The 13,853-nt window shown below is 43.7% G+C and overlaps 2 protein-coding genes across 2 annotated transcripts; both read left to right on the top strand.

Moving 5' to 3' along the window:
* Positions 1-246: 246 nt before the first annotated feature.
* On the top strand, positions 247-4,809 carry get3 (guided entry of tail-anchored proteins factor 3, ATPase). Its single transcript, XM_079158727.1, has 7 exons — positions 247-396; positions 1,194-1,341; positions 1,819-1,967; positions 2,081-2,231; positions 2,480-2,587; positions 3,074-3,271; positions 3,386-4,809. Exons 1-7 carry the CDS (start codon positions 254-256, stop codon positions 3,512-3,514), a joined length of 1,026 nt encoding a protein of 341 aa, XP_079014853.1. The 5' UTR covers positions 247-253; the 3' UTR covers positions 3,515-4,809.
* Positions 4,810-6,043: 1,234 nt separating this feature from the next.
* Positions 6,044-12,868, top strand: best2 (bestrophin 2; the record flags this gene model as incomplete). Its single annotated transcript, XM_079159686.1, has 9 exons — positions 6,044-6,198; positions 6,295-6,389; positions 6,824-7,057; positions 9,235-9,389; positions 9,546-9,623; positions 11,090-11,242; positions 11,349-11,429; positions 11,696-11,850; positions 12,079-12,868. Exons 1-9 carry the CDS (start codon positions 6,047-6,049, stop codon positions 12,866-12,868), a joined length of 1,893 nt encoding a protein of 630 aa, XP_079015812.1. The 5' UTR covers positions 6,044-6,046.
* Between the last annotated feature and the right edge of the window lie 985 nt (positions 12,869-13,853).

A 13,853-nucleotide genomic window follows, 5' to 3' on the forward strand; every position in this document is an offset into this window, starting at 1 on the left:
TGCACTTTCTACCCATTCTGGCCTCACCACTATTGGTAACGTGTCAATATCTCTAAAGGGGTTAGTTTGATATCAAACACATTCCTCCCAAATCTGCGACAACAACATTACTTTTGACTTTTGCTACTTCTCTCTATTTGACAGCAGCCTCCATTTGCACAGATATAGTTTCCCTTTGTCCGAGGAGCAGTGAACGCAGCAGGGTCGGCCACATCCCACCTGGGCTGTAACGTTCACAGTGTACACAGACAAGATGGCAGCTTTACTAGAAGACGAGTTTGAAGATGCGCCTGATGTGGAGCCGTTAGAACCAACACTGAAGAACATCATCGAACAGAAATCTTTGAAATGGATATTTGTGGGTGGAAAAGGTGGTGTTGGTAAAACGACATGCAGGTAAGTTGAAGGCAAATGCTCATTAGCTCCTGATATCGACTCAGGCTACCGCACAAGCTAACAGGGCTAGCTAGCGTAGATTAGCTGCCACCATAACTGGACGTAGATTTTTCAGGAAACGAATGTTTTTCCACAACACGAATCTAAATGAGCGGTAGCTTAACGTTACCGGTTGAAGACGCGCACGCTTTGAAAGACCATCACCGTCACCGTTACATGTGGCGTTAAGTCATCTGTCCGTTATTATCTAGCGTTAGCTGAACGCATTTCAATACTGTCAAGCACTGTCACTAGCTAACGTTAGCCAACTGACACTTGTATGCTTGACTTCCTCAAGTGGTTTGACAATCACGGGGCAGGATGGCACCGACAGCCTGCGTGTTTTCTTCTGCCTTGTGTTTATTCAAGGGGTAACGTTGTGTTAGCTTGTAGCTGAGCTAACTGACATCTAACGTTACCTGTGGGTAACGAATAGACTAACGCTAGTTAGCTAGCTAGCGTTAGCTGTCAGTTTTGCAATTACGCCTCCTTTTAATTATCGTTGAAGCCATTGAGCGAAGATTACAAAATGAAGAATATACAATATCAAAAGACCGAATCAAGCAACATCCACCGTTAAGTAACTATTGTTAGATAATCCCTTATAGTAAAGGTGTAAAAGTCCTGTGAATCTGACAGTTACAGTGACAACATAACCATCTTATGAACAGAACATGTATCTCTTAACTTGCTCACTGCAGTTTACTTCATGCAACTTTTAAGATGTCAAACATCTCTTGTGTCCTTTTTCCTTCTAGTTGCAGTTTGGCTGTCCAGCTCGCTTCTGTCAGGGAGAGTGTCCTCATCATCTCCACCGATCCAGCTCACAACATCTCTGATGCTTTTGACCAGAAGTTCTCAAAGGTGCCCACTAAGGTCCAGGGCTATGAGAACCTCTTTGCAATGGTGAGTGGCACTGCGTAGACACTACCTAGATCTTTGTAAAACCCTAATACATTATATCGTAGTCAGTGCTCTGTTCCGTTCAGGCGTCCCTGGAAGCTATAACAGCGTGACGGCGAGCTAGCATGCACAACACCAGGACCCTGAAACTGAAGCAGCTTCATCAATGTTGTTATTTACACCTGCACTTTTCCTACTGTGACATGTCAAAATGTTGCATTTAATTCACATTTTACTTTTTGCTGTTTTTCCCCCAGAAAATAGATGGACAAGGGGATAGAAACATAGCAGCACTTGTTAACAAAGAGGTTTATTTATGCTGTTTATAGAAAATGAGGAAACTATCTCTTTAGCGTCACGAGGACGGTCCGTTCCACATCTGTGTCTCGAACACAAACCATCACTGTGGACCAAACTGACTTGCTGGAAGGCCCTCAGTCTGTAACGTGCTGATTACTTAATGTGCTTGTGTGGGTGCAGGAGATTGACCCGAGCCTGGGTGTGGCAGAGCTGCCGGACGAGTTCTTTGAGGAGGACAACATGCTCAGCATGGGTAAGAAGATGATGCAGGAGGCCATGAGCGCCTTCCCTGGCATCGACGAGGCCATGAGCTATGCGGAGGTCATGAGGTAAGACAACGTGGAACACCAGATCACTCTTTTGTAGTAGTATTGCTGACCCATATTTGCATAAAGAAATGGTAGTTGTGCTAACCCAGCGCTGCCGTCGACTTGTGCCCCAGGTTAGTGAAAGGAATGAACTTCTCCGTGGTGGTCTTCGACACGGCCCCCACTGGTCACACACTGCGGCTGCTCAACTTTCCCACCATTGTGGAGCGTGGTCTGGGCCGCCTCATGCAGATAAAGAACCAGATCAGCCCTTTCATCTCCCAGGTGAGGAAGAGACGAGCAGGTCCCGTCACTCATTGATTGTAGTAATTTACCAATTTTTCATGAGAGTAAAAGCTCCACAAAGCTACTGTTGAACTTGAAGTAAGGATGATGCCAAGTCAAAGGGCAAAAAAAAACAAAAACAATAAAGTTTATGTTTTGTATTCAAAGATTATTTATTTTACACATTAAATATGAGCTATGACTCAATCCCTTTCACGTCTCCTCTGTTCCTCTCTCACGGTTTGTAGATGTGTAACATGCTCGGCCTGGGTGACATGAACGCAGACCAGCTGGCCTCTAAGCTGGAGGAGACCCTGCCGGTCATCCGCTCAGTCAGTGAGCAGTTCAAAGATCCTGTAAGTCCCTTCCGGTTGCTTTTATGTTGTTATTGAGTTTTTGCTTTGCGCATCACAGGCTTTTCAAACTACACTTAGTTACTGAAGTGTTTCTATATCTGCATGCAGAGTTGCTCTTTAGATGAACAAAAGATATATTTATCCATTTCAGTATTGCCAAACATAGACACTTCCACTGCAAACGTTCTCCTTGCTGTGGCTGCCGCTCTGCAGTACTCTGGACACACTGACGTCTCTATACATTGATAAAATATACTATTACTGCATCTATATGTTATGTAGACTGCTTAAGACGTTATGCTAAAATCCTTTTTCCATTGTATCTTTTCCTCTGACTGCAACCCCGCTGCATTTTGTGTTCAAATGTACATTTTTACAAAGACGTTTAGTTAGGTAATAGAATGAAAAATAATGTTATAACGACTCAACACGTGAACGAGTCGTATTAAACGCTTTCTGTAAACTCTCTCTCCTCACCGTCCTCAGGAACAGACCACTTTCATCTGTGTGTGCATCGCTGAGTTCCTCTCTCTGTATGAGACGGAGCGGCTCATCCAGGAGCTGGCTAAGTGCCGCATCGACACGCACAACATCATCGTCAACCAACTTGTTTTCCCCGAATCGGAGAGGCCGTGCAAAATGTGTGAAGCCCGCCACAAAATCCAGTCCAAATATTTAGATCAGGTAGGAATCGGTAGTTGTTTTTTTTTTAATGTGGTTTTGACAATACGGCTGCGTAGTTTGCAACCGAATGTCGCATGTCGTCTGCCTCGTTAATGGTCTGTCTGCTCCCCACAGATGGAGGACCTTTATGAAGACTTCCACATAGTCAAGTTACCGCTGCTGCCCCATGAAGTCCGAGGGTCTGACAAGGTCAACACGTTCTCTCAGCAACTTCTGGAACCCTACAAACCCCCAAATAAGTGAACTCCCTCCCTGCAGGACCTCCCCTCTCCCCTCCTGCAGACCACACCTTAACAGTCTGAACTCGCCTCCTCTCCCAACCAGCCTCAATCCCTGCAGTAACCGCCTCAAGTTGATCCACTCACTCCTCAGTCCGTCATCCTAAGCAGAGCACTGCTACAGCAGGACACATGTCCTTGTTGAAGTGGATCTGATGACATCACAAACACACACACACACACACACACACATACGTAACCTTCGGTATTGTTAGAGACATAAGACGGTACAGATTTGTTCTTTACTCTCAGTTCACCTCCACGTTCCTTCATATCCTCTGTGTGGCGGTCGTACTGTTCCTACTTGAAGCATTTAACTTTCTCCCAACAAAAAAACAAAAACTTCCCCTCCTCCATCCTTCAGTGTCTGGCCTCAGTTGTGAAAACAAAGTGTTTCCAGTGACGGTGCTGTGTATTCCAGGATAAAACAGCTTTCAGATGGTTGGTGTTGATGCTTTGTTTCTTCTGTGTGGTTTGGTGGCTGTGTCTGTTCTCCAGTTTGAGTTTTTGACCAAAATGTCATGCAAAGAAAGATAATTTCCCTATAAACTATATGAATAAAAGAAAATCAGAGCAGTCGGTAGTGTGTATTTTACCGTGTGTCAAATCATTAGATCTCACATTACCATATGATCCTGGTGTAAATGCAGTAACACAATGTCAATGAGATTCTGAATCAAGTCGAGTTGGGAGTTATACATCTATATATATGGCTATGTCTTGATGGCTTCTGTTAAATATTTTAGGCCACTGCGGCTGCTTCAGGTGGTATTTGTTTGGAGACAACTCTAGTTTGATGAGATTCAAAGGCAAAAAATGTGTGAGGGCTGGAAGATGAAAGAGTTTGTCACAGCTGAAGTCCCAGCACCATGCAGGCAGGTTCCCAAACAAACACTCGGTCCAACATTCTGTGTCCACCCTGTTTACAGATAACTATATGGGAACACTATTGAAATACATTAGTAGCCTTATTCTTAGTGCATTGTTAATCCAAAATATATTGAATGTTGCTCGATCAAATGTGGAACAAATGAATGGCGAGTTGTTTAAGTACAATCACAGCATCTTTGCCCCGGTGATCAAATACTGGACTCTGGATTGGCTCGCTGGTACTTCTAACAGGTTGTTAACATCCTCATGGAAATGCATAAGTAACCCCCCTTCCTGTCACTGAATGCTTTTGGGTCAATAATCTGTTTTCTATAGATTTTCTTTTCATTATGTTGCGAGTGTTAATTAAAAAAAAAAAAGATTGCCTCAGCCGAGAGTCTTTTGTCATTTTTCATTTTATTCTGTTGTTTATTCTTGTAGAGCGAAGCTATTTCCCATAAGAGCGCGCACAGACCTAAACCCACCAGACTGCAGATTGCCTCTGACAGAGCACGAACTCCCAGTTAACCTTCAGCACCACAGTTCAGGAGGGACTGACTGATCATTATGTGCCACAGCAAAACTAAACGACACAAACGAGCGCTTAAGAATATTGTAGGCCTCGTGAGGCACAGCGAGGGTCACTGCTTAAAATAGCCAAAGTCGCCAAAAGTCAGTTAGTCTGTTGAGTCATAATAAATGATTTATTTTTGACAAATATGTCCTGGTGGGAAAGTGCATTGGTAACAAGTGGGATTATTACACCCCACTGGGTTTTATTGTTATAGAGAGGGAAAAAATAAGTCTGAGAGGATGGGCGCCTTTTTCTCCAATGCAGGAAATACACTTTTTTTTCTGTTATTCAACAAGCATAATTATAAACCTGTAAGCGTTAAAATTGGTTGTTGTTTTCATATCAGTTAACACGAGAGTTTGCCATGGTTCACTTGCTCCTGTTTCATAATTCCCGACTGTACTGTACGGTCCTGTGCGCTCCTTGTGCCCCGGCGCTGCGGCCTGTCGCTTGTGGTCCATCACCGAGCCGCGTTCTCCCGGTCGGGGGCCGCGCTAATGAGCTCCTCCTCCTCGTTTTGGGGATTTACCCCGGGGCGCACTGACCACTGGACGCACCGAGGAGGCTCCGAAGGATTACTGCCATGCAGCCGACCGAGCCTCGAGTTGACCGAGCTGACGCCGGGGGATATCAGAGTTATGAGCTCTTTGGAGAAAAAAACTCCACTGGCGAGCACAGAGGAGACTATATACTGATAAGTGAAAATGTGAATTCACTTCTCCAGTGGGGCCAATTACGCGCTGAGCAATTGGCACATTCATCAAGAGAAAACACCAGAAAAGGTAAGGAGATATTCTATCAAGACTAAATACATTCAAAATAATGTAGTAGTCCGTTCTTTTAGTGTAATGTAGTCTAATTCTAATCTGTGAATCAAAAATAAAGACCAGAGAGAGTTGTTTAGTTTGAGTCGAGTCAAGTTTGTCCTGTCCATGGCTTCTGACCCACCTAAACTTGTTACATGAACATGCTTGTTCCCACTGCAGGTGTAATCACAGAGGTGATTGTTTCTTCCACGCAGCTCTTTTATTGAGGATAATCTGGCTGTCACCAATGACTGTCACCTACACAGCCAGAGTTGCAAACGCCCGTTTCTGTGGCTTCTCCAAGCTGCTTTTGGCCTGGAAAGGCAGCATCTACAAGGTTTTATACAAGGAGTTCCTGGCTTTCTTTGCCATGTACACCGCCATCAGCATCACATACAGGTAAGATAGAGAGGACAGCTTCAGGAAACACTGCGCTGTTGACACAATTATTGGTGCTTTGATTTACAAATGACTGTATCACTGTTACTCTTTTAGATTTTTCCTGTTTGATGATCAGAAGAGGTATTTTGAAAAGCTGGCAATTTATTGTAACCACTACGCCAGTCTCATCCCCATGTCCTTTGTACTGGGTAAGCACTAATGATTTTCTTTCCCACTTTGGGATAACAGAAGAGAGGACAGATTTTAAGCTACAGTATGACTGGATAGAGGATTTTTTAGCAAGGATTGCACTTTACAATTTTTACAGACTCCACAGTACATTTTATTAATCTGATTGTTTTTCATTCTTTTTTTTTCTCCTGCATGAATCAGCTTAAATACGTGCTATAGCTTATACAGTATGTGATACGATTACATGACAATATTGGCTCTCTGATGTATCAGTTGAGCTCAATAGCAGAAATAATATTAAAGCCAAAACATTTATTTATTTTGCTCGGGGCCCCCGAGACCGATAGGACTGTTCTTAACAGAGAATCTGGCAAAATACGCCTTCAGCCCCTCATTCCAGGTCTGTTCTCTGTCTCAATGACTTGTGACTCCTCTCCTCTGCTGTCTGCAGGTTTCTATGTGACCCTGGTGGTGAACCGGTGGTGGAGCCAGTACACCAGCATCCCGCTCCCCGACAGGCTCATGTGCGTCCTGTCGGGGGGCCTCCAAGGGACCGATGAGCGTGGCCGCCTGCTGAGACGAACCATGATGCGTTACGCCAGTCTGTCGGCCCTGCTCATCCTCCGCTCTGTCAGCACGGCCGTATTCAAGCGTTTCCCCACCATGGACCACGTTGTGGAGGCGGGTGAGTAGGTACTAACACAGGTGGTGGTGATGGTGGTGGTGGTGGTGGGGTCCACCCTTAGCCATCCTAACACTCAATGTGATTTTGCAATGAATGATCTATACACTATTAGAGGAGGTGCACAAAACTTTGCAAAAATAGAGCCGGGATGAGAGGTTTTGCGAACAAGCCTGTAAGGCGATCTGTGGAGCAGGTTAGGACATCGGCACTGAGAAAACTGAAACAATCTGATGTTTGCTCGTCTGTATTGTGTCCAGTAAGAATAGGTGTAATAATGTACTCGGATGGGTTTACACTGTAGTTAGTTGAAAGCCCGGTGCGTCTTATATCAGACGCAGAGGGCCGTGACAAAGCGTCACTATTTGACATCCTGGGAATAAGAACGGGCTGGTGTTGTAGATGGAGAGATGTGATCAGTCACACTCACGTCATCAGTGTGTGTTGATTACTCTCCGGTACATTCTCTACACCGGTGAACGGGAGAAATCCCAAGGACAGGCACTTCTTGATAAAAAAAGATAAACATACGACAGTTACAAGATCACGAGACGCTGGTGTAGCAATCCTCTCCTCACTGTTTCCTGAATGGACCGTGCTGCAACTTTTGGTGGCACCAATGTTGGATTGACACCGTGTGACTTTAAGAGTTGCAAACAAGATGTCAACATATAATATATTCCAACAAGCTATTTTCTTACTGATAGAGCTATAATGTATTTTCTTGACACATTAAATTCATTCTCACTCACTATAAAAAATGACTTAATTGAAAATTAGACTCCACGCATAGTCAGAGGTGGAAAGAGTACTAGAATATTTAACTCACGTAGTTAAGTAGAAGTAAAAATGTCAGTTAAAATGTACTATGAGTAAATGTTACTGCGCTACAGTTTAAAAGGTGTGCTGTGTGTGTGTGATGATATGATACTACTGTTGAATTAAAGCATCTTTAGACTACAAAATAGATTGCATCAAATGTCATCTCATACACAAGTGGAACAACATCGGCAAACTACTGATTATCAATTACAAATATGCAACTGCTTTCCTCAGTATAGCCTCACAGGAATTAACCAGAAAAGAGACAAAACTCAGACAGTTGAACAAAAATGATCAACAATAAAAACAATGAGCTACGGACACGACGACGCTTTAAACTTATTTTAGAATCAACAGTAGAATAAAACATCACCAAAGCAGACAACGTGGACATTAAATAAAACCAACATCGGCTTCATCCAAACACACGTCACAGCAAAGGAGAGTTTTTTACCATATTTCACCAGGCAACGAAGTGGTTGTTAACCGTATCATCTGGAAACCTGTCTGAAAGGCAGGTCCTCCACAATCAGCTCCAGGTTCAACTTCTCTACTCCTTCATTCTCAAAGCACAATATAACCAGTCCATAGGGCATCTCTGCCCCAGTATAACCAGTCCATAGGGCATCTCTGTCCCAGTGTAACCAGTCCATAGGGCATCTCTGTCTCAGTATAACCAGTCCATAGGGCATCTCTGTCCCAGTGTAACCAGTCCACTCGGCCTCTCAGGTCCCACTGGGCTCCTGCATTTCTAAACGCTTTGGACTGAATGGGGCTCTTCCGTCACATCAGGGTCTCAAACAGCATAAAGTCCTCACACTCCTCACTGAAGGTAGAAGTTCTTCAGTGAGCACAAACGTCACCGCTGGAGGATACACAACGAGCATGCTAGCCAGACCCAGATTGACCCAACTGTACAGGTCACGAACATGGTGGGTGTGACAAGTAGTGTGCTCAACCGGTGGTTAATTAAATCAGTCATTAATTAAGATAGCGGCAACTTTTTTTAAAAAACCATGCCGAGATAGAAGAATGCTAATTATAACCACAGCCTTGTGTGATCCTTCATTTGATTGTGCTTGAAGTGACCTCCGGCCAGTGAAGGCAAACATTGTTTTGTTTTATTTCTGGAGCGTCACCTCTCTGGACACGGAGCTCTGCCCCCCTGTGGCCACAACCACAGCTGCAGCTTCTGTCTGCAGTCTGGGATTTATTTCCTTTCTTCTGTTCAGTTCTCAGGACTTTTTCATCTGACTTTTGTTTTTATAAATAGCAGTAATTGTAGCAGTAATTGTCCTATTGATCCCTCGTGCCTCCCCTTTCGGTGAGCCGATTTTGACGTTTTGCTGTTTCTGCAGGATTCATGTCAAGAGAGGAACGAAAGAAGTTTGAGGGTCTCCACTCTCCATATAATAAATACTGGATCCCTTGCGTTTGGTTCACCAACCTGGCGGCTGCAGCCCGCTGCGAGGGCAGGATCAAAGACGATCACACACTCAAACTACTGCTGGAGGTGCCGCAACACATACACACACATATACACATATACACACACACCACACACATTGTGTTTTGACAAAGATTCTTTCATATGTATATTCACAAAGACATAAAGGCAGGAGAGTTTGGATGAATCCTGTAAAGTCTCTGTATGTGTGTGTGTGAACAGGAGCTGAATGCGTTCAGAGGGAAGTGCAGCATGCTGTTTCATTATGACATGATCAGCGTTCCCCTCGTCTACACTCAGGTAAGCGCTCTGCTGCTTGGGATGCTGCATGATTTGTACACTGCTTTACACTGCACTCCTACTCACATCTTTAATTGAACTCTGACTTTCAATTATTTTATATTTTTTGTTCTGGAGATTTGTCAGTTTTCTACATTGGTACTGAAGAAGTGTTATTGTATTTTTTTACAAACTCGAACTTGCAGGCAATGGAGATACAGGCTATATGCAAATTGGCTTGAACCACCATTGATATTAAACAGTTTGATAGTAAAATGGATGGAGCTGCTGGTTTGAACAGTATAAAAATAACTTTCAGTGACTTCAAGTCTTCTGGGTCATTAAACAATAGTATAGGTTTGTGGCTTCTGGTTATATTTCTTTGACTCAAACATCAGTTGTGTGCTTTGGTCCTAAATACTACAGCTCCCATCGGCCTTAGTTACAATTGCTTGGAAAAGATACAAGCCAAAAGTACAGCACACATCAGTCCAAAGATTTATAGATTCAAACATCGTACTTTCATTCCGTTACGAGCAGTGCAGGCATCAGAATCTTATCTCTCAGAGACGTACATTTTGATATGTCACAGTAAGAAAAGTACATGTTTAAATGACACACTGTCATGGCTAACAGGGACACGTGAACAGAACAGAGCCATCCTTTGTTAAAATCTTTGATGTCAAAGGGTTTCCTGTGAAAAAGTCTGAGGATGTTTCGTAATACAATGCTCTTTGGATAAAAGTTTTTTATCAACAGTCTTGTACCCTTTTACTAATAAATCCCTTCTTTTTTTTTTAATGACAGCTATCTGCATATACCGATGTAAGAAAGAGAATGTCATGCTCAACCAACTCACTTATTTTATAAGAAGAATAAAGAGGGCTTTATCTGGCTTCCTGGTGTCTTAGCAGGATGTGCTTTGGTGTAACTGGTGACATGAAAGACTGTTCAATTTAACTGTCCCAGTAATGAGCCAGTGTGCACAACACCCAGGCCCTGGTTATTAGTGGCGCCTGTGTTTGGCTGGTCAAACAGTGAGAAAGGTTTTATCGCTTGAGCACGATTATGGAAAGTTATCTTTAACTCTTATAAGTCAGATAGATGCAGAAAAGTATCTCCATAAAATAACTATCCTTCACTTTAAAAAGCAATGAGCTAAACTACAAAGTCATTCTTTACTAACTTCTTGCATTACACATCATACCTTTAAAATACTGTGATTTTCAATTTGTCCACTTTCAAGGCTTCAGGGATAGTTTATTGTCATTAAGAGCAAAAACAGTAGTTTTAATTATCTGCATCAGGAGGAATGTAAACAGCAGCAACAAAACAATTCTCTCGGTAGATAATATGGCCGGCATCTAACATCAAAAACACAACGTCAGTGAAGCATTATCCATCAACCTCGGCTATGCTTGAGCACCAATACACAAATAAAAATATGAATGAAAAATAGTATCATGTGGCCTTCATCTTTCCCACAGGTGGTGACTTTGGCCGTGTACAGTTTTTTCCTGGTGTGTCTGATTGGTCGCCAGTTCCTGGACCCCAATCAAGGCTATCCAGGTCATGACCTCGACCTCTACGTGCCCATCTTCACCCTGCTGCAGTTCTTCTTTTATGCCGGCTGGCTCAAGGTCAGAGAGAGGGTCACATGTCATCTGTTGTGATACCTGAGCACGATACAAAGATAAAAATCAATGATACATGTCGTTAGCTATTTACATTTGCTGTCTCCTGAAGGTTGCAGAGCAGCTGATCAACCCTTTTGGAGAAGATGATGATGACTTTGAGACCAACTGGCTTATAGACAGAAATTTCCAGGTTTCTTGATTTTTTTAATAATTAAATTGTCATAATGTACCTTCTCAATGTCTTTGTTTGAATGTGTTGCCTAGAACACTAACCTAAACCATGTCTGTTCGGCTGACATTTTTAAATCCCACATTGGATACAGCTCAATTTCCCATTTGAGCTTTACCGTCATGTCTTCATTTAAGTTCAATATAACTGTAACTGATTTGTCTTAAAATGCTCTGTACTGTCAATAATCTAAGTGTGTGTGTGTCGGTTTGCGATTTGCTCTGCAGGTGTCCATGATGGCGGTGGACGATATGTATGGAGATCTGCCGATGATGGAGAGAGATCGCTACTGGAACGACTCCAACCCCAGACCCCCCTACACCGCCGCCACTCTCTTTGTCCTCCGCAAACCCTCCTTCCAGGGGTCCACTTTCGACATGGCGTGAGTCTATGACTTTTACCTTCTCGGTCTAACGTGTGCTCGACCTGTGACTGTGATACTTTCAGTTTGAATCCCCCCACTGGGTGGGAAAGTTTGGGTGATGAAAGTGAAAGTATTCTGCCTGAAGTCGTGTGAAATAATCCGTGCTGAGAAGGTCAAAAATGTCCAAAGCACTGTAATGTTTTTTCAGGTAATCAAGAGGTAAATTACCTTGACTTCTCTTGACAGGATCCCTAAAGAGGAGATGCACTTCCAGCCTCTGGAGGACATTGCTGAGAACCAGGAGGAGTCAGGCAGTCATCACCCTAACATGGCCCTCTTCAACCGCCTGCTCAACGTGGCCCCTTCCCCCACCGGCTTCATGGGAGGGGCCCTTCGCCGCACCTCAGCACAACTCCAGAGGCTACGCCACTCTCCCAGCATTGACCAATGCACCAGCGATGATGAGGATGATGAAAGTGGTAAAATAGGTAAAGGTGGGTCTCTGCCGTCAGGGCTGGGGCAGGAAACCCAGAGCACCGTGTGCAGTTTCAGGGAGGAGAAGAGCGCTAGAACGCCTCTGCTGGAGATTCAGTTTGGGGCGGAACGGCAGGAGAGGCAAGGAGGGCACCCTGCTGTCAATGAGAAGAAGGGAGTGAGGGCAGTGGAGGGGTGGAGTGAGGAAGACTGGCAGATGAGGGAGGAAAGAGGGAACGTAGAGAGTACAAGGGGGGAGACCCAAGCTCCTGCGTCACTGCTTCCTCCTCCCCCCAAATCCTCGAGGGAGATGTCCACCCAATCAGCCTCCGCCATTCCCTTCACCTCCCGTCACCCCTCTGCCTTCCTGTTTCACCCGGCTGCCCACTCCAGTCTGGAGCACTGCAGCTCCCAGCCGGCTATCAACCAGAACCGAGCCGTGCCCGCTATTCCCAAACCTCCCTTCGGTGGAAACAAAGTGTCCTTCCTCACCGTGCCGTCTTACGATGAACCTCAGCGCTTCCGCAGCGTGAGCATGGGATCAGAGCTCACTGGGTCTTAGGCGGACGATGGGTCGTGATGTTCCAATGAACTTTGGGCTGTTTGAAACCCTGTTCTCGTTTTCACCAGGGAAATTAGTCATAAATACAAAACTGTGCTGCCACTCTTACTTTGAATCTGCAGCACTTTTGAAATAGAAACCTATCAGTTTTAAAATTAAAAAAGAAAAATGATGTCAACGAAAGCAACAGCTCCCCATATTTCCCAATGACCGTCCCTTTTAACTGATGGTGTCTGAAAGCAAAATGTGAACTGTACTAAGTTTCTGTGAACTGGGAGGAACATCACGTTTAGCCTAGCTTAGCACCAAGACTAAAGGCAGGGGGAGATTGGCCTCCATCAAAAAGAGGAAGAGAGGAGGGGACTCCAAAAGCTTCTTTACATGTTGTATCTTAGTATCGAGCAAATTACTCACCGAGGTATCCTCATCAGTTCAGAGTTGTCTATGAAGCCGACAACTTCACCATGAGACAGGACGTTGGAGGTGTCATGTGGCAGTTTTCGTAGTAATTAAACCAACAGCTCCTTTTTTTTAGTTCTGTGATTGTTAAATACAGTAAATACAACACAGTGAAACAGCTGTGGAGTCGTTTAAAGGAACCTTTGGCAGAGCTAAGCTTGATGTTTCCCCCTACTTTCAGTCTTTGTGCTAAGCTAGGCTAAACATGTCAAAGCTACATGTGTACAAAGGAGATGAGACCATTCGTAAGTATGTGTTTAAAGGAAGAAAGTATTTCTGGTTTTCCAGTTGTCTGCACATTATATTGAAGAATATAAATATATTGCCTGACTCCTGAAGTCTGCACAAGTATTTTAACATTAACCAAAGTTTGGATCGAAAAAAATGGTGCTGAAACAGATAAAATGTTACAGTTTCACTTTATTTTCTTTTATTAGCTACTAAAATATAACTGTAAATAAAATGATTTTTAATGCATTGTCTGTTGTATTTTCAAACTTCATTTAAACAACTATTGAATAAAACA

This window comes from Pholis gunnellus (genome assembly GCF_910591455.1).
Source record: "Pholis gunnellus genome assembly, chromosome: 5".
Classification (NCBI taxonomy): Eukaryota; Metazoa; Chordata; class Actinopteri; order Perciformes; family Pholidae; genus Pholis; species Pholis gunnellus.